Source organism: Apodemus sylvaticus, chromosome 5 (assembly GCF_947179515.1).
Source record: "Apodemus sylvaticus chromosome 5, mApoSyl1.1, whole genome shotgun sequence".
Lineage (NCBI taxonomy): Eukaryota > Metazoa > Chordata > Mammalia > Rodentia > Muridae > Apodemus > Apodemus sylvaticus.
This window is the reverse complement of record NC_067476.1, coordinates 42,470,996-42,492,262: the sequence shown is the minus strand read 5'-3', so window position 1 is coordinate 42,492,262 and position 21,267 is coordinate 42,470,996. Positions and strand designations below refer to the sequence as shown.

Sequence of the window (21,267 nt, the reverse complement as noted above, 5' to 3'; positions counted from 1 at the left end):
TTCAATTCCTAAGTTATCTATAGGTTCTCTTTTTTAAATTCTGATAATAATATGAAGTCACAATAAGCAACTCAGTGGAATGTGCCTTCAGAAGCTGTATGTTGTGGATTATAGTTTTGTCACTGATGATTCAACATGAGTTAACTGAACCTTCTGAGGTCCCACTGAGGCAGATGAGAATAGCTCATCCTCCTGCAAATTGTCAGAATCCAAATAACTGTCCTAGGTCTTCTCTTTGAGGTAGATCTTCTCTTCCTAGGGCTTGGTTATTCTCTCCATCCCTACCCCAGAAGGGCAGATCCATGGCTTTCAAATGGGGTGGGATGGTAATGGCTCTCACCAATGCCCTATTTGGGGGATGCACTGGGAAAAGCTTCATTGAATACCAGTCATAGATCACCAAGGAATACTAATGTAGAAATAGTTTCCTCGACTTAAGCAGCATTGAGAGAAAAATATTTTCAAAGGGTTGTGCTTTCCATCACCGTCACCATCACCATCACCATCATCATCATCATCACCATCACCACCCACACTTTCCTTGGTGAAACACATTCAAATGCTAGTTTAAATTTTATTAGATAAACTCTTAGACAACTTGGCATAAAGCTCCCTGTTAAAGTAATCTTTGAGGTCATGTAGGCAATTAGTATGGGCTAAGCTACCCCAGTGACCAAGGAGGGTCAGTTATAAGGACGACCCTGAAAAGTAAAGGGGGGAGGATGGTGAGTTAGTAGGAACATCTGACACATAAGAATGCTGTCTCCCACAGCAGCTACACAAAAATAAGGGTCTGACTATCCCAGACCTTTCCAGTTTCCAAAAGAGAAACCAGAAGAGTGAGTTTTAAATGACACTCAGGTGTCTGTTTCTGCATTAAGTAATAGTGTGTTTATTTCTTTTGACTGTAAACTATAGCTGACACTCTGTGCCCATCAGTCTGATATGAAGCTGCAAATCTGAGGTAAAAATATATGTATTTGTAATAAAAAAGTAAATTATGTGTAATGAACTCCTGACTACTAGTGTCTAAACAATTACTGTGTTAGTAGTAAGCTCTTTATCAGCCATTACTAGAATTTAAATAGAGTCAATGGAGTGTCTATTAAATGGTTGCTCAATAAACATAACTAGATTGATCTTAAAATGAAGCTTTCCACTGCTCTGTAATGTAATGACTACCGCAGGGTCTATAGCTTGTTTCTGACCACAGCACAACTGTGTGTGTAAACAGAGAAAGTTAGCCTATATGTAAATCCCACTCATGCCTAGACTCAAAATGATACCAACTTTCCAGTCTTCCTTCCATCTCTTCTCCATTTCAGAGTGTCCTTGCTAGTGTCTTCTAGCAAATGTCACTTGTGCATCGCACACTCCCAGCCTGCTCTTCTGTCAACTTCTACCCCGCAGCCATGGAATCCTAGGTGGGGGAAGGGTTGAAGGACCCTTTCACGATATCAGTTAAGAATGTTTCCCAAATTAGCATGGGGCACATCATGCCAAACACACTCTGACTGAACAAAGAACAGGCTCCAGGCAGAAAGAAGACCGGATGTGTACATCTGGAACTTCTGTTCTTCACATGACATTTTTAGAATAACAAAGGAAACGTCACAAGAGTCACTGCAAAATGCCTTCCAGGTCAGGTCTGACTCCTTTGTAATTCAACAATTATCAATTTTTGTTATAACAAAAGCCAAGTATACCTACAAATTGCCTAAGGACCTTCAACATTTATTATTTGCTTTTGTAAATTATAGTATCAAGAACCATAAAACATTATTTACATAATCTTCTTAAGTGGAGGCCAAGTTCTAGGAGAAACACAGTATGAATTTCTTCTATAAAATCCTTGATGCATTTAGATAACTTTGTGTGGATTATTTTAAAAATAATTGTGAATTTATCAAATTTTTATGATGTATAACAAATATTCTAAATAAAAAACAATTTTCCCATCAGCTTTGTGTCATATTTCCCAAAAATTATGTTGTCATAAAAACTATGAAAGTATGATGAACAAGTGTAACTTTAAAAATGTATATAATTTTTATCATTAAATATCAATTTTTGGAAAATATATGAATATTTATTATATGCATGTATATGTGTTTATGTAATTTTATAGATATTTTATGTAATTTTATAGATATATTCATGTATTTTATAGCTATAGGTATATATGTACATATGTATATATGCACATACATAAAAATTCCTACAATTCAATAACAAAAAAATGAACATAATTTTTAAAATGGAAAAGGTCTTGAATGAACATTTCTCCTTAATAAACTTAGCTGTTTGAAAAATAAAAATATAAACTCCCATTAGGTACTCCCTGGTTATGGGTACTGCAGTGCTTTCTGTAATAGGCAATAGATGTAAGCAGCCCAAATGTCTATTAAATCAATGGTCAAGGGCTGAGCAGACTGATTACATATACATATACATACACAGATACATACGCATATACTTACACACACACATATCATATACACATACATCATATATATATATATATATATACATCATATACATATACATCACATACATATACATACACATATAGCACATATACATCATATATATCATATACATCATATACATATACATATATTATACATACACACATATATATATGGTGTAAATTATATACATATAGACATATATGTACATATACATATATATGTGTATCACATATATTTACATGCATGTGTGCATGTATGTATGTATAAAGAGATTGCTATTTAAGCATAAAACTTTCACATATAACAATATGAATGAGTAGTTATACAATACTAAATGAAAGAACCCATGTAAAAGGCTATTTTATATTTCACATACACAGAATGTCCAAAATAGGCAAATCCAAAAGGGCAGAATTTGGTTTGGTGATTGTGAAAGAGCTGGGAGGGATGGAGATGAAAGATTGCTTACTAGATATGAGTCTTTATTTTGGAATAATGTAAGCTGGAAGACAGCAGAGGTGTTGGTTAGAGTAGTAAACATCACTGTTCTGATCATTTTACAGGGGTAGTGTTGTTATGAAAATCTCACCTACATAATTTTAATAAGTTCTGATTTTTTTTAGTATAAATAATCCACAAAAACTTCCATGTCATCTCTATAAACATTACAGCAGAGTGTCTTCTGTAGAAGAAAGGGCATTCTGGTCAGCTCCTGGGGAGTAGGCACTCTAATGGTTTGGAGATACCTGTTTTGATCTATTCTTCTTGCCAGGAAAACAAATAACAACAACAACAACAACATCACCACCAACAAAAATCCACTTTCCTTTACAATAAAGTTCCTCTTACTCTAACCATACCTCTATTTAAAGTAAAGAAGAAACTCATAGTTAATGACAATTTCATTTTGTCCCAGGGCTATGTTTTATACCCCATGTAGTCAGATTACCAAAGCCTTGTAGCTGTTAGAAACTCACTTCTCAAATCGTGGTGTTCTGGTCTTCCTACTCCTGACTGTCTCTGTATTCAGTCTAGACTCTGGAAACTTGGTTTCCAGTCCTAGGTCCTTCTCATGCCCTCTGTGAAATCTTTAACTACTGAAGACAAGAAAAAAATCAGTCAAGTGATATATTAAACATTGTGACTCAGTTATATAAAAATGGTGCCCTCATTGTCATCTGGGAAAGGAATTGGAAGTTCCTCAGAAAGATGAACATTGAATAATCACATCACCTAAAAATTCTGCTCCTAGTTATTTACACAAAATAATTAAAGGTATATTCATACCAGATCTTGTCCATAAACATTGAAAATGGCATCATTCATAGTGGTTTGCAAACGAAAACAATCCAAATGCCCATCAAATGAGAAACAAGCAACCAAAACACTGGATTGCACATACACTGGTGTATTATTCAGCCATATAAAACTGAATTACTGGTTCCTGCTGCAATACAGATGAACTGTAAAGGTATTATGCTAAGCAAAAGATGTTAACATGATGTGAGAGTGGTTCTAATAGTGTGAAATGTGAAGCATAATCTAACATATAAATATAGATTGGCAGTTGTCAAGGGCTAGGAAAGGTGACAAGAGAGAGACTGCAGATAAGTTTGGGTTTACTTTCTTGGAGAGATGTCAATTCTCTGAAGGCAGCAATGCTCAGTTCTCTGAGTCTATTCAGAAACACCTAATTACACTCCCCAGTTGCCATTGTTCAATGTTTTGAGATCTTGCACTTGTTTATCTGACATCTGTGAGTGGGTTTAGACCTAGATCTGATCCTGAGTGTCTTAAGGGGTGCATAGAATATAAATGATAGCTATTTCTATTCTCAGGGATTTGCCTCCCATTCATGAAGGAAAATTCTGGCCTTAATCAACAGAACTATTTTCCATTCCATTCAAACTATTGCCTTTAAAATACCTAGCCTACCTTTGAGTGTCAACTGAAAAGCAAAAATAAATTCAAAGATAATAAATTCTACTGTCATGGTGGTGTAGACTAGCCACCAAAATGGATATTATATTTTGTACCAATAAATTAACTCGCATGTACTTTTGAATTTATCATTTTTATTTAATCATTTTCATCAATGTCAACTGTCCTCTATGAAGCACTTTTTTTTTGTTTTTTTTTTTTTTGAGACAGGGTTTATCTGTGTAGCCCTGGCTGTTCTGGAACTCACTCTGTAGACCAGGCTGGCCTCAAACTCAGAAATCCACCTGCCTCTGCCTCCCAGAGTGCTGGGATTACAGGCATGTACCACCACTGCTATGATGCACTTCTGAGGACCATAGAATGTTAGAAGCAAATTGATAAGTCAAACCATAATTCTGATAGGGCAGCATTTTTCTGTGATGTCATGCTTTATGCCTAGAAGCTATGACAAAGGGATCCAGAAAGAGTTCCAATAGTTATGGTTGGATTCTGATTCCTTGTTGACTGGCTTATGGTAAAGGATGTGACTGGGCTTACAGTCCAGACAGATGAGAGAGAGCAAGTGTTTCTCTTCAACTTCAGGAAAAGCCAATAGTTCATATTTTATTGTGATCCATCCACAGGAAAATGTTTTGATTAAAATGGAAAGGGATTCTTACTGAAATGGGGTGGGAAGTGAGTCTAGTTGTTCCCTGCGACACAGCAGCAAAGAAGGGACCTCTCAAGGGACCTTTCAGCAAGGGATGGCCAGGACTAGAAAACTTCAGCCACAGGCATGGCCTTGACCACAGAACAAATGACTTCAGTAGTTCATTACAAAGTGAAAACATACAAAATCGTTCTCTAGGTTTGAAGAAAAAAAAAAACACTAGATGATAAATTGAACTAAAATAAACAGGGTTCTATTTAAAACCAGGCAATAGGCTGTGTGGCTTTACACAACATCTTCCATAATTTTATCACTCCAGTGGCACCAGAAAGCTGGCCCTATCTTCACAATCCATCTGATTACATGTGACTTGGCGGTGCTGAGCAAGTCCCAGGCGGGGACAAAGCTGATTACAAAGTGCAATGAATAGACAACAGTGTTGATGACTTCACTTTACATTTCTGTATTTTTAGTATTCAGATCTCAAATGTTACATTTTCTAATGGCTGAAGTTGCTTCCTTTCTGAGAAGACTTTGAAAACGACAATGTTTTAATTGGTTCACATTAAAGTCTCTTAGAAGCTTGAAGGAAAAAAAAATCTTTCCAGATGAGCAAGAGGTTGGATAAATGTAATGACATATGGTTTGGTTTTTTATAGCTACAATATGCAAAAAATAGTAGCATAGCACATGCATTCAATGATATATATGTATTTATACACATAAATATATATTCTGCTTATACATTATGAGATAAGATTCTTTTGTACAAATGTGATTTTGTTTTCTTTCTCTTTTTTGTTCACTTTAAGAATAAAAATAACAACTGAAACTTGAACAATTTTAAACATCTCATTATACAAGGGATCTTACAAAAGATAAAATCAACGACTGTGAAGGCATGGTGCCACACGGTCCCCTGCACAGGCTCGTAAGTGAGTTGTCTACAGGGTCTCAGAGCCTCAGGGCAAGAAAACTGTCCATCCATCTTATTAGAGAGCCTCCCCCTCCTCCACAGGCATCCTCCAGATCTTTCCAGATGGATGGTCACGAACTGATTCTTAAATATCTCTCGTGAAGGGCATTTCTCACATCCTCTGCTCTCTTAGGAGCCCCCGGAAGTTCTTCCTTTGCTGTCCCCTTATTCCTCAGCCCATCAAAACCCATGAAAGCATGAAACACATCCGATAGTACATTCTATGGACTGATTTAATCTTTTTCATTGTTTTTTATATGACATTCATTCAAACTTTTCTTTAATCTTCAAAGCCAAAATAGTCAATTGACATAAACATTTCCTTCAAACATCATACATTAATTTATCAAGTTTCTTTTTCTTTTTCTTAGCCATTTGAAGGTTTCCACCCATTTTGACAAAACCTTCTTATGGAGAAGAGTATTTTAACCCACAGCAGGCTTTTGGTTATCCTGTGCCTCTGTACTTCAAATATATTACTTCGTTTCTAACCAGTAACCAAGAAGGCACACTCTTGATTTCCAAAACAATTGGTGAATTGCTACTAATATGTCAGTCCTAACAAGGGTCTATTACAGTTTTCTTTTTACTGTTTGATATGAAAAATGTCATACATATGCCATGCAAACAGATCCACCTAATATTCCAGTGATCTGAAAACTACCAGTATTAACTGTGATGCTATCTGTGCCTCCACTTAACCCTCACACACCTTTGTATTATATATGTATAATACATATGTATATAAATATGTGTGTATACATATGTGTGTAGGTATGTAAATATGCAGCTTACATAAGCTGAAATAATTTGTTTTGGCCTTTTGACAACTATTGCAAAAAAGGATTTTTTTTTTTTTGTTACCACAAGGTTCTACCCAAGGCAATTTCTTCTGGCCTCAATCAAGTAATAGCCACAATTTGAGCCTATGACAAAGCCTCAGCTTCATCTGTTTTTGAACTCACACGTCTAGATCCACACAGGATGGTACTTGCTCTTGTGTGTTCAGCCTCTTTTATATTTTTGGTTTGTGAGCCCAGCCTTTAATGGCTGAGCCATCTCTCCAGCCCCCAGCTTCTTTTAAGATGCACATCTTTTTTTTGTATAATTCATCTGCATCACTGTGGGTATTAATTCTTGGTGTCTTGTTTTTGAATAGTATTCAATTGCATGTATAATTCTATGTTTTGATTTATGAGTTGTTCCTCTTGACAATGGTATTTCAACTATCTCTCATTCGTAACTAAGATAAACAAAAATTTCTTTGAACATTTACTATAAGCCTTTCTCTTAGTAAGGTGGTTGTACTATTCAACATTGAGGTTGAAATTTGGTCTTCTTTTGTATAACAATCTAAACCAAATGGTCAGAAAACTAAAACAGATGTGTGTTGAGGAGACTTCTTTGTACCCTACCATTGACTACTACAGGGCTCCACGCTGTGTTCTAGAGTTAAGTAAGCTTTTGTCAGTGACTTGTGTGTCCTTCTAATTTTAATTCAATTGTGAGTAAATATGTATTCATTCTCCTTCTAACACAAAAAGTAGTCTGATAAATGGTTATTCAATGCTTCTGTCTTTTTCAATTAACCATCTATCTTGAAGTCATTCTATATCGATAAATACTGTCTGTGTTGTGCATAAACAGTGCTGTATGGATGGCCCCTCAGATTATTGCTAACGTGTTGTAATTATGCAAATCACTGCCACAGAGTTCTCATTACCTCACTGCAAATATATGGAGAATTAGTCATGCAATTAAATTTCAAAACAGTACTTTACTTTTTCTGAGCCAGGGCTTTGATAACTTTATGAACATTAAAAAAGTGTCCTCCAAAAGGGGTCATGATGTTCTGTACTCTTTGAACAAAACATTATAACCCCCCCTCCTGTACGCTTGCTGCCAGATTGCAGCATGAGCCATTCCCAGACATTTCAGTCTCAATATCCTCTAGAATTGTCAGAAATCAGTGTACACCAACCTCACACCCTTCATGGCATGAGGTCAGAGTGAAATCCTCTGCAGGAGCAGCTACATAGTCTTTGCAAATAAAAATTTGGAACCTTGAAAGAATTTCAAGATAGCGAGATGGAAGGATTAAAGAAACACTGAGCTTTCTCAGCTCGTGGGCCTGTGGAGCTGTCTGGGTTGACCACACATGGAAGGTGTCCTTTATCTTAACCCTCAGAAAGAACAATACAATTTTGCTGATTATGTACCTTCTTTTACCTTAAATACTAGAGTAAAAATATTTTACTTTATTTTCTAACATAATCATTACTACCTTATTACAGGTCAGTAAAATCAACCTTCAGGAAGGTAAATCATACCTACCATTATATAATATGACTGCAAACCAAGGCCCTCCATAATGCCTCCAGTAGAACAGCTTTAGGCAACCTCCCGCCAAACACACAACTATTCTGCTTCAAGCTGAACATTTTAATATTAGGCTTTTACAGACAATCCTACCACTGTCCCTGCCTCACATATAAATAATTGAACAAGTGCATTGATGGGAATTGAAGGCACGTAGAGGTTGATGCTAAAGTTACCATGGAATCAATACACTCAAACTAAATTTAAAGCTTATCTTAGCACCAGTATTGTCTCTTAACACAATGTCTATTAAGAAGCTTATTTGCCCCTCCTACTATGTGGAGGAAGAGAAGGGTATGCACAGGATGCTTCTGGATTATTATAAGGCTTATCTCCATGGTACCCTTGCCTCTAAGAGCCAAAATTAGAAGGGTGGAGGTAGAGTTAGAGAACTATTTTCTGAAAAAAAGGGGGGGATGGTTACTTCTAACATAGCAGAAGGTAAGTAAGGAGGAGAAAAAAGAGAAGAGCTACTGAGAAAAAGTTTTACCAAGACTCTGGTGCTATATTTACTGCTTTTAGACATCTAAGACATCATCTGCAGAACCCTCTGTTTAGGGATGCTTCACAAACTGCTAGTATCAGAAAAGGGAGAAGAGAGGGGGAGAAAAAATGGGAGATGAGAAAAGGAGAGGGAGAACGGACACAGGATAAAAGGAACGGAACGTGACAAAACATTTAGTGAAGGTGTGGCCGCTACACTCCTGACACTTGCCGTCATAAAGAGCAATCTAGTCCTGCGCTAAGCCGGTCCACACTCCCAAGCTTAATCGGTGCAATTGAGTTAGTTCCGCCAGACCTGGAGCTGGACACCTTTCTCTGCTCTTTCACCCCATCTGCTGGCTCTGCCAAGAGCTGTCCTTGGGTCAAGACACCAGATGCACCAATGAGAAAGTGAACTTAATTTATACCACTGTGATTTCAGCTTAACCTGCTAATAGATTTCCTGGGTGGGTGGGGGGGCTTGATAAGGTAGGTAAATCAGATCTGAGACACGAGATTTTCTGTTTTTAATAGGATCTCATGTATGATGGTCTTTGGACCTAACTCTAGGTACCAGGGCTTTATATCATCAATGACAACTAGCACAAAACCCCTCAGTAAGGTCTCCCAACTGACATGGAAAATGGTGCCTATTTCTTAATGTAGCTCCACGTCCACCAGTGAGTTTAATACACGAATTGAAGAGTTAAGTTCATTCAGAGAACTCCTCCAGTTATTTCAACGGTCTATTTCCATAAAAGTTATCAATTATACTATGGAATTGATACATTTGGGCACCCAGATTTAGGTGGGAAATGCTGTGGTGACCTTGTCATATAGAATATGAGTTTTCATTTTAAACATCTGCTTGACCACTGCTCTCCTCACAAATCAGCAATAGAGTCCCAAAAAATGTGTGGATTGGCCAAAGTCACATAGGGAAGAAAATATACTTATGATCATAGGAGTTTCCTGCTGTATCTTCATACATCCTGGTTATTTCCCATCTTAAATTTCCTTCTGTTGAAATGGCTAGAATTGTGTCTGCTACCTACTATAATCATTAAGGACCTATTTGTATGCTGGGAGTTACAGAAAGTAACAGCACACATCTCATCTCAATAGTTTGCCTCCTGTATCTTTCATTGTATTCTAACACAGCCCCACCCCTTCTCAGTAAAATTAGATTTAAAACATTTTTGCAAGATGAAAAAGAAATAATAGACCCTTTGCTATTAGCATCAATGATGTTGGGGATTCTCATCTTTGCCTTCTGTGTCTAATTAACATGGTGCACATTACATTTTAATTGACATTTAAAATCTCCCCACAAAGAGACTACAAATTTATCTCATACGATGTGGATGAGTGGGTTATTGATATGTGTATACTAGGTGAGTGATTTGTTTGCCTAAATGAACAATCTCTCGGTTATTCAGGAACTCAGGATGGCCAAATAGCAAATCAAGGGACAAGACCCTCAAATGAGACGAGGCTCATTTGACGTCAAAATTCACTTCAGAGAACTTTAGCAGTTTTTCACGCCTGACTGAGATTGAAGGGTAGATTTCCAAACTGCTCTTTCCATTCCCAAACAGAAAGGCACAAGAGTAAATAAAATGTTTCCGGGCTTCTGAGGTCTCAACCCGGTATCAGCTCAGCGTAAAAAGCAGATGAGCAAAGTGAGTGGGCGAGTGAAATCATTTGAACAAAACCCCATTATTTACAGATGAGAAATTTATATTGTCAGTGTATTATCTGCAAGGCTAAGCAGCCTGGAGAATATATAAAAGCACAGCACCCTGGTGCAGAAGGGCAGAGCTTGGGCACAGAACACACTCAAAGTTCCCAAGGGAGCTCTCTCTGTCTACACCTGTTCGCAGCCCAGTCTCCCAAGGTAAGAGGCACACTGTGCAGCGGGGGCTGCATGGCGGATGTTGGGCAGTGAATTATGCTTAAGTACTGTGAATTAAAATGTCGTATTTTCATCTTTTACCTTATTGATTGGACAATGAAGAACACAGTTTAGATCAAAGCATTATTGACCAGATTTATGCCTACTTTGTCATAACGAATTCGCAAATTACTTAGAGAAATAATATAATGCACTTATAAAGTAGAAAGAAAAACAAAGATTTAGACCAGTGCATTTGTTACAATGTGAACAGTATGTTCAAATAAGTAAATACTCTGAAAAATAAATATTTTTGCTTTGACTTGAAAGATGCGTATACTACTTTGAACAGAAGGAGCTTTTTAATTTCACAAGAAAATGTGTCCATTACCAAGACTCTAACAACAGCTTTCATTGTGAATTAAAAGCTTTTTTTTTTAAAAAAAAAAAGCTCTTGATTTCTAGAAGAAGATATTCATTATCATCTTTCAAATATCCAGTTTTTTAATAAATGTTTCAAAGTATCAAGGCCTAAATATCGACCCTTTGTAAATTAAAGCTAACATATTTGGAGCGGAAAATAAGCATCATCAATAACTGGGAATTTCTTTATATGACTTATAAAATAATAGTTATTTACCATATATTGAGGACTAATAGTTGTAAATAAAATCTAAAGTAGCTACATCTGGAATGGAATTTTGTACATCTCTTTAGGAAGACAAGATTTTCTGAAGTACCTTCTTAACTTCATAAAGAAAAAAGCTCCAATTCACAAATGTCAGCAACTGAGTCAACCATGAAGCATAGTGCATCTCAATAAATTCTAGGGCAGTTATTTCTCAATATGTGGGTCATGACCCCTCTGGGGGGGTCAAACAGCCCCTTCATAGGCATTGCATATTAAATAGTTACATTATGATTCCTAAAAGTAGCAAAATTACAGTTATGAAGTAGCAGTGAGAATAACTTTATGGTTGGAGTCACCACAACATGTGGGGCTGTATTAAAGGGTTACAGCATTAGGAAGGTTGAGAACCACTTGTCTAGGGACTCATTATTAAAGGAGATAAGGGGGTAGAAATTGTTTATGTACCCTACAACACCAATATATCTTAGGAAAATAAAATAGTCTCTTCTTTCCTAAATCTAATATTCTTTTTCTAAGACTTTCCAAACAGAGAGTAGTACTGTGGATATAGTCTAATTTTAATTTTGATTGGAAAGTTGTGGTAATTTTCTTTGTGTTTTTTTTCAAAAATACCATTTTCTTTACACTAGCTAAAAGAGGAGAGAATGAATTGTAAACTTCTTACTAGATACAATGTTGATGCTAAAATAATATATTTAATTCTCAACAATAGTATTAAAGCCATGGATTAATTATTTTATTTCTCAGAAGTTTCTTAACTTTCAAAAAGTGGATGAAGGAAAGTGAGTTATATCAGGAGGTTGCATTAGAGGCCATATGTTCTCACGGTACTGTTTGTTCAAAGTCTATCCTTTATAAACATGACCAGGACCATCTCAGACCTTCAGGGACTTTGGGTTGAAGGGCTTATTTAGGACTGATTTGGCATTGTTCAGTCTTTTGCAAGGGGCTTTTGAAAAGCATTATGGTCCTAAAAGGAAATGTTTACTTTAAATCTTCAATATTATAATCACACATTACCATTGAAAGGTACAGTCAAAGTAGTCATTTAACGTTGATAATCAAGAAGGATTAAAAAGCACAATTTCTACTGTGCTGTTTTGTGTGATTGACCAGCTCATCAATAAGTATTTATTATTTCAGAAAGCTAACCACTCCAGGTATGACAGTCTATTTCACTGCCAAAGACAGATAGTAAATATGGCTGAGATGTTAAAGAAAAGATTGATGTTTTAAAAATGATAATATTTATAAAATCCTTATTCCAAACCAAATGTCATTTGCTAAAAATACTCATTTCATTTATTTATGGAGAAACATAATGAAATTTGGGCTGAAATTCCCATTTCTCAAAAATAAAACATTAGAGTTGGAAGGTTGCAGAGAGAAGCCTGTAACACATTGTGGACTCAAGGTTTCAATTCAGAAAACACAAGAGGAGCTCACTCTTTAGAAGCTTCCTGGCCCACGTTCATGGAGACCCACATCCTCTTCTCCGCACCCCTGGTAACTCATGGCCTCACAGGGTATCTGTTTTTGACAAACAGATAAGAAACCAGGTGTATGGCAGCAGATAGACCTACAGTGTCATTAATAGGAAATGCTATTTCCTAGACTGAGTATAATTACCAGACAACCAAGGGACTTTGGGACTTTAAAAGCAAGCATTAATTTTCCCCAGGATACTAATCTTTAATTTCTTAGTTGTGATTGTTCAAGTTGCCAGGAGCATTAGTTCTTATTGCAAATTGCTTGTCTTTAAAATGATTTTTTTCCTTTAATTTAGAACAGGTCAAAGCACCCTAAAATACCTCAAATCTGTTGGCCGCTTTATAATTACAAAGTCTAGACCAAGTTGCACTATTTAAAATATAAATGAATAATACATCTGAACCGACAGCTGGTATGCCAACTTGTAGCCCGAGGCGGCTTTAAGATGGTTGAAATGCAGTATAATGTAAATGCTTGGAAGTGAAGGACGATTAATTGAAAGCCAGACTGATAGTGAAGGTGGTGTCATGGATAAGGTGCCTCTCAGGCTAACCATATGCAGCAAATCATCCACAGAGGGTATTTTAAATGTTTATTGTGGACACTTTTATTTCAAGTCTGGAAATGAGCCTTCTAAACATTAACAGAAGTGTCCTACATTAATGAAAAGCCTAATAGTAGAACAGATCCTTTGTGTTATTTTTTTCCTTATCAAAATTCAGGAGGGGGGCATATATTCTATTTGAATTTAACATGGCATTGGAACCCTAAGCAGGATAAAATAGACAGGGTAACTTTTGACTGTGTATAATATTAACTTAGTCAAAATTGACCTCATTTGGATTCCCTGTTCCTCCATCATCCTTCTACCCACCCCCACTCTGTGTTCCATCAGGCAGAAGAAAAAAATGAAGACCGTTTACATTGTGGCTGGATTGCTTATAATGCTGGTACAGGGCAGCTGGCAGCGTGCCCTTCAGGACACGGAGGAGACCCCCAGGTACTCAACAGTGGACGAGCCTGTGGCTGCGGTTAGAATGAAATTTGAGAGGACCATGATTGGTGATTAGGGTCCCAGTGTTTTTGGAGAGATACCTTCCCTGCACAGGCTGAAATATTGAAAACACAGTGGTGATAAAGGTGGGAGGCTCTGGGATACAAATCAGGGCATATATGCACCAACAATGGTGTGGCTAGGCTTAGAAGCATGTCAGTGGGAAACTACAGTCCTTCGAATGCTTCAGTTGATAATCTTTAGTTTTAACTATTGCGACTCCAAGTCCTTTGTATGCCTTTAAAAATAACATTATTCTTTGTTATTTACAAAAATCATCTATATTTAAAATGTAAAATGTTAAAAAATGGTACGCAACATTTTTAAGTGTCCACATATCTACTGCCCAAAGAAAACAATTCAAAATATATAAAAGTAACCTGTTACTTTCCTGAGTTTGAAAGATTTTTAAATAAGTTTTTGATTGAAATAGCATTATTTCAGTTTGCCCCTCCCTTCCCCCAACCCCTCCTCACTACCTGTATAAACTATAATACAAATATCTCTGAGCTTCTGTCACCATGAAATATATTTTTCTCTTGAAGTTATAGTGTCAACTTTCTCTTTTATCATGATGCTCATTACATATCTGATTTGTAAGAGTTATGTGCTTTTCACATCATATACAAAATTTATTTCCATATTCCTCTTCTTCTGAACATTTTAAAGACGTCTGAAAATTTACCCGAGAAGAGTGCTACTATAGGAGGTGTGTCCATACGCATTTTGCCTCACATTTCTTAATGGGGTAGATGTCCAGCAATGGCATTATTGTGTCAAAGGGTATGAGTGAGTTTAAATCAGAATTAGTACAAAAGACCTTGCTGATTTGCCCTTCAGAAAAGCTGTGAGAGTTCATCTCTCTTCCCATGATCAGTAGAGAAATATTTTATTCTCTCTACTGCTTAATAATTTTAATTTGACAAGTAAAATAGTATACCATTTGTGGTTATTACATTGATATCCCTCTATATTTATCATGCCAACCAGTTACATAGGAATATCCACCAGGAATTTTCAAATCAGCAGATGGTGTTTTTTTGTCCCTTTCTCCAATCTTTAGCTACTGTATAGCTAAGTAATTGAGCTTTTTTTTTTTACATTAGTATGTGCAAGACAAATTTGGGGGCATAGATCTGCTGCCCAAACAAGTGATTTGGGATTCTTAAAGTTTTTAAAATATTCAAGTCACTGTTCTCCTCTGTCATATTAGCATAATCATGAGTAGATTAATTACTTGAAAAGATTTCTTTCATCCTGTTTCAGAAAACATTTGAGAAACCTGTTGCTAAATACACTAAAGCTAGTCCAATGAACAGGTCAGGGTCTTCTAAGCACTGGTTCCCAACCTGTGCGTCTTGACCCCTTGAGGGTGTCATATATCAGATATTTGTGTTATGATTCATGACGGTAGCAAAATTTTACAGTTATGAAATAGCAATGAAACAACATTATGGTTGGGAGTCACCATAACACAAGAAACAATATTTAAGAGTCGCAGCATTAGAAAGATTGAGAACCACTGCAAGGCATCTGCAGAAACAGCAGGCTCACTACTGCACGGGGCCTTCCATTTTGTAGTGAGGAATCTTCTCAATAAGCCTAATTATAACTCAGTGAAGAAGTATAGGGCAAAACCAGAACGGGGAAGTGGGAAGGGGTGGGTGGGAGGACAGGGGGAGAGAATGGGGCTTATGGGACTTTCGGGGAGTGGGGGGCTAGAAAAGGGGAAATCATTTGAAATGTAAATAAAAAATATATCGAATAAAAAATAAAAAAATAAAAAATAAATAAAAAATAAATAAATAAAGTGTGTACTCGTGGAGTGCTTACCCTGGAAGTACCTGCTCCGGCAGTATTACTAATGCTTCTTAATCACTGCCGCTCACAGATCATTCCCAGCTTCCCAGACAGAATCGCGCGAAGACCCTGATCAGATGAATGAAGACAAACGCCACTCACAGGGCACATTCACCAGCGACTACAGCAAATACCTGGACTCCCGCCGTGCCCAAGATTTTGTGCAGTGGTTGATGAGCACCAAGAGGAACAGGTAAGAGTTGTTGTAGACAAATGCATATTGAGAAATTCTCCCGACTCCCCTACGTTAACCAAACAGGCTTATTCACAATGGATGTTTCCGAGGTTGGGCATGATATCCCTTGCCTCCTCTTTATCAAATCCTTATCCACACACAGCTGAGACAAAGACTTTTTATTATTTTAAACAGCAGTATTCTTAGTAATTTTCAAAAGTGGAAACTGAGTTTTTGGGACCCGCTAGGTTGAGAATGTAATTCTTACTAAAAGTTGGAGCAAATGCACAACACCCAATTGAGGGAGTTCAAGTCAACAACTGTGATCCCATTAAGATTACACCTTAGCTGTGTTGATCATCGGTAAAGTACGAAAAGCAGAAGTATCCATTCTCTTGTAAAATAAAATCCAAGAAGTGCCTTTAAAAATCACAGCCTAGCTAGCTTCAGAGCATAAAGAGAGAAGGCGGCAAACAGGAAAACAAATCCATCATAAAGCATACATTTTAATGTTAGATTTTGTTTGAGGCGTGTTGGGGGCTTTGCTACTTCTAGGCTACTGGAGGAAATTATCCACAAGAGTTTCACAGAGATGGTGGAATTTCACAATTTCTTTGGAGGACAGCCCACATGGGAAAGGGAGTTACGCATACCAAGTAGCTGAGGAAATCTAAAAAATCAGGAAAAGGACATAGATGTGTCTGGGTGGCACGAAAAGGGTAGGAAGAGGGAGTGAGACAAGGAGACAGGGCACACGTAGCCTTGGAGTGGAGAGCAGAGCAGCAAGGGCAGAAGCCATAGCGGTCAGAGCAGACCTGAGGGGTGGCAGCGTCCCTGCCAGGGAGTTATTGATAAGGCACCCGAACTGTGAGGAAACACAAATTTATAGACTTGAAAACAATTGTTCTGATTTTCTAGGGTGGAAAGGATACAATGTGGGCAAACTAGCACAAGGTGACCGACCTGTAACCTCCGCTCTTTGGTGTCTCTTTCGGATGAACACGCTGTTTCGCACACGCTCGCAGCTGCTAAGAGCCCATTTGCTTCTCTCCCGCTGGAGCATTTACTTTCTTTAATTCGTTATCATATGGTTCTTCTCATAATAATTCATGACAGTCCTTTGCTTTCCTTGAACTAGTTAACTGGCTCTGACTGGATGGTCATTTAATAACAAGTTCCTACTCTGACTGTGATCAGCATGGCAGAGTGGACAGCCCTCCTGTCCTGAGATAACGCCAGAATGAAACTTTAATAACCTCGACGTGAGGAAGCAGAGGGGGTGGAAATGGCCCCTGGGGAAGGAAGGGATGCTTTAGGAACATCTTCAAATGTTGTTAGCCTTTTTCCACAAAGTTTCAATCCAGATCACTAATGGAACTCCAAAATAATTTTATAACCGCTCTCGCCTCCCAAACTCCTTAGCCCTGAGCCTAAGGTGCCCACTGCTTACCAGGGCGAAACACATTGGCCAAAACACAAAGCTTCCATTCAACTCGCACATTTCTTTCAGGAACAACCTCGCCAAACGTCATGATGAATTCGAGAGGCATGCTGAAGGGACCTTTACCAGTGATGTGAGTTCTTACTTGGAGGGCCAGGCCGCGAAGGAATTCATTGCTTGGCTGGTGAAAGGCAGAGGAAGGCGAGAGTAAGTCTCTGATTAATTATCTGATGATTAAAAAAAAATGAAAGAAAGAAAAGAAAAGAAAAGAAAAAAAGAAAGCAAAAGAAAACAAAAGAAAAGAAAAGAGACTATCCAATGGGGAAAAACTGTACAGAAAACTTAAAAAAAAAACAAAAAACAAAAAACCTCAGTATTTAATGAAATGGTAATAGTCTGACTTGACATTAGGTATTCGTTTAACTTGTATTGATGTATTAATAAAAGTTCAAATATGTAATGACAAATACCCAGAATCTAACCATGCACTCAGCCACCACAGAGATAGCCACACAAGGTTGTTGAGAAGAACACGTTTTCTTAGTTGCCTGCTTAGCTCTTAATCACACATTACTCCCCAACCATCTCAGTTTCTTGTGACCATTTTGATTTGCATTTGAAATGAAGTGGGAGAAAAATGTATGTTCAACTCTGATTTTTAAGCAGAGTTAAAACACACTTGCTGAGAAGATTGAAATGAGGGGAACTAGTATGAAAGTTGGCTTGTAGATGCTACCGTCATGTCTACAAACCCAGAGGTACTTCTTGATGGAGACCTGTAGTCTGTAGCTGACTTGTTGGCGCTGCCTGGTATGCCTACAAAACCAATGGTGCAGTTTCATGGCTATCTGTAGTGTGTAACAAATACCCAGAATTCCTCTGTAGAGAACGAGTGGGAGGAAAAACAGAGCTGGAATTTTAATCCCGTACTGCTGAATTTTGCAAGGCTGCTTTCGCAATTCACTGACTTTATAGAGCACAATGTATTTGTGTTGAGTTTCAGAAAAACTAATAGTTTAAATAATATGATATGAATTGTCAACTAACTAAAATCTTGAAGGCAATGTGGGTAACTCAAAAAGGCGAAGCTACAAGAGCTTCGGTTCAGGGTTGAGATCCAAAACCTCCCGGCTTTTAATGGTCTCCACCTTGAATGGGCTTGTATAACAGGTCTCAGTGAAGCCCCCAAACGTTATTCTCTACAACTCCCACCCACATCACCAAGGATCAGCCGTTCACAAGAATTTATTTAAGAGAAACACTGACTCCAACCCTTCTTCTCTTAGCTTCCCGGAAGAAGTCGCCATTGCGGAGGAACTCGGCCGCAGACACGCGGACGGCTCCTTCTCTGACGAGATGAACACGATTCTTGATAATCTTGCCACCAGGGACTTCATCAACTGGCTAATTCAAACCAAGATCACTGACAAGTAAGAGCTTTCTAGTTAACTTTGAAATCTATTAAAACTTTCATAAATGTAGGTTATGCAGCCATTAGCTGTTTCTGTGTGTGGATAAGTCTTATGTTATGCATATGATGAATGTCTTAAGTTACGTAAGAATATGCAATCATATTTAACGTTTCTATGGAAGTTTCTACCCACTTAGCTACTCGCAAAGCATTCACTGGACCAAATACCAGCAAAATCATTGTGAATGAAATATGGAGAATTAAGTCATTACATATTAATGTCACATTAAAATTGCTGTAATTTTAGCACATCCATAAAATGTCATTATATGTGGCATTATTTACTCAATTTAAAAGCAAAGCTGTATACCTGGATGTACCTTAGTGGTCTAGTGCTTGCTTAGCATGTGTAGGGTCTCTAACTCAGTCTCCAGCATTAAAATACAACAAAACAAAACAAAACAAAACAAACAAAACAGAAAAGAGAAAGGCACAGGAATAAAAAGATCAAGTTAAAATGTAATTTATTGATAATTCTTATTTTTATAATTATTTACAAATACATGTTTTGAAAGATTTTTAATATAACATTTTTAAATGAAAATGAATTCAAGTAAAAGGACTGAGGAATTTCCTAATAGATGGATAAAGAATTTTTTATTAAATGACATTGAAATGTCTTCTGAATAAATTAGTTATATCATCTGGTTACTATAATTATTCTGAATAATTTGTGTTTTTTTCCTCATAGGAAATAGGTATTTCACCATTCACAACCATCTTCACAACATCTCTTGCCAGTTACTTGGGATATACATTTAAGAGCTATATCCTGAAGCTATATTGCTTTGCATGCGGATGAATACATTTCCCTTTACCATTGTGCAGCCAAAAGATTGTAAATGGAATAAAGTGTTTCCAGGATGTTGACAAAATAACAACTTTACAATATGAAAATTCTGGATTCTCATATTCTCTCCTCATTTTAAAGTTCCCACTCTGAGAGCATTTTTCTAATTGTAAATTATCACAGTCACAACACCTGGATTATGATAACAGAAGACATGGCAGCCTGGTAACCATAGTGGTAAACCTGGAAAGAGAACTTCTTCCCTGAACCCTTTATCATAAATGCACTCGGCTTTTGATGTATCAAGAATAGATTTAAATAAATATTTCATCCTTTGTTACCACGGTCTCCTTTCTCTTTATTAGTCTGTCTTCCAGACTCATTCTTTCTCAGCTGGTGGCCATATTTCAGATCTAATATTAGCGAACAACTCCATGTTTTGAGTGACTGTGCAGTACTCTACCATGCAGAGCTAACACTGAACAATCAGTTTGGTCATATCAAACATTTATTTATGTTTTTATTTTGATTAAAAAATAATAATAATGCCATCAGGCAGCCTTAAACTTAAAAATCAAATCTCTCCTGGGGCCAAACAGTCGCATCTACTTTTGAAAGTCAGGTGCCTCCCAGTTCAATATTGTGCCTACATACACACACACACACACACACACAGCCCTATAACCAACTGCTTGAGCTCACACACCCTCCTAGTGTATCCAGACATCTGTGCTCCTGCCTCTGCCCCACTTGTTCACTCATCTACCTAATACAACAGACATCACAGTTTTTCCACAGTACCACAACCCTACTTGCCAACTTCTGCTATGGCCAATGTCTTGGCTGGAGCCTGATGCTTGTTGCCAATGCCTGAAGTTTTCTTCTTCTGTGTAATACCGTGGCACCCTCTGTTTCCCCATAGCACTGCAGTGAGGTGGATTTACCCACTAATAAGATTCCAGAGTCTGTAATTTAGTAATTTACTTGTATAACTTGATCTGCAGCTGTGAATTTGGAGTCGAACCTCTAAACCACAATCGTTTTATGATAGGTAGCAGAAAATTTCTCCTGACTTAGAAACTTTACGATGACTTAAACTTTACGGTTACTTAAGTGGGTTGGAGGCTAGCAGAAGGATCCCAAGAAGTCAGTTAACTTTGTTGGATGTAAGTTTCTCATGTGAAAAATAAGATTAGAGCAATCTAAGCATAGTCATATCTCCATCTTCCAACTCTCCGTAGGTGCTTTACAATGAGGCCTCAAGGATAGTAGGATCCTAAGGCAGCTGTCATGGAAGTACTTGGTGCAGGGCCCTGCCTTTGTCTGTTGGCTTCCCCAAAACCAAAATCATCCCTGTTTCCTCCAAAGCATCTCACTGTGGAAGGCTCATGGGCTACACAGAAAACCATTCGTTCTCAAAGTTGGATTTCTCACAGTTCTCATACTTATCTGTCAACTATGCTGTGTGTGCTGATGGTGAAGGCATTCAATATGCACGTGTGTGCTGATGGTGAAGGCATTCAACTATGCACGTGTGTGC

The 21,267-nt window shown here is 37.4% G+C and overlaps 1 protein-coding gene across 2 annotated transcripts; it reads left to right on the top strand.

Annotated features, from left to right (window-relative positions):
- The first annotated feature begins 10,725 nt into the window (after nt 1-10,725).
- On the top strand, nt 10,726-20,067 carry Gcg (glucagon). 2 transcript variants are annotated; one of them, XM_052182573.1, is made up of 6 exons: nt 10,726-10,796; nt 13,832-13,936; nt 15,882-16,043; nt 17,536-17,673; nt 18,753-18,896; nt 19,629-20,067. In XM_052182573.1, exons 2-6 carry the CDS (start codon nt 13,845-13,847, stop codon nt 19,633-19,635), a joined length of 543 nt encoding a protein of 180 aa, XP_052038533.1. In that variant the 5' UTR covers nt 10,726-10,796; nt 13,832-13,844; the 3' UTR covers nt 19,636-20,067. The 2 variants fall into 2 exon arrangements, with proteins under 2 accessions (XP_052038533.1, XP_052038534.1); XM_052182574.1 differs by lacking the exon at nt 19,629-20,067 and having other exon boundaries at nt 18,753-18,900.
- Nucleotides 20,068-21,267: the final 1,200 nt, after the last annotated feature.

Bases quoted from the DNA above. Each gene is read 5' to 3' on its own strand.
- Gcg (XM_052182573.1), top strand. From the start codon at position 13,845: ATGAAGACCGTTTACATTGTGGCTGGATTGCTTATAATGCTGGTACAG. The intron at 16,044-17,535 runs GTAAGAGTTGTT...CATTTCTTTCAG, and splicing joins ATGAGCACCAAGAGGAACAG to GAACAACCTCGCCAAACGTC. The intron at 17,674-18,752 runs GTAAGTCTCTGA...TTCTTCTCTTAG, and splicing joins AAAGGCAGAGGAAGGCGAGA to CTTCCCGGAAGAAGTCGCCA.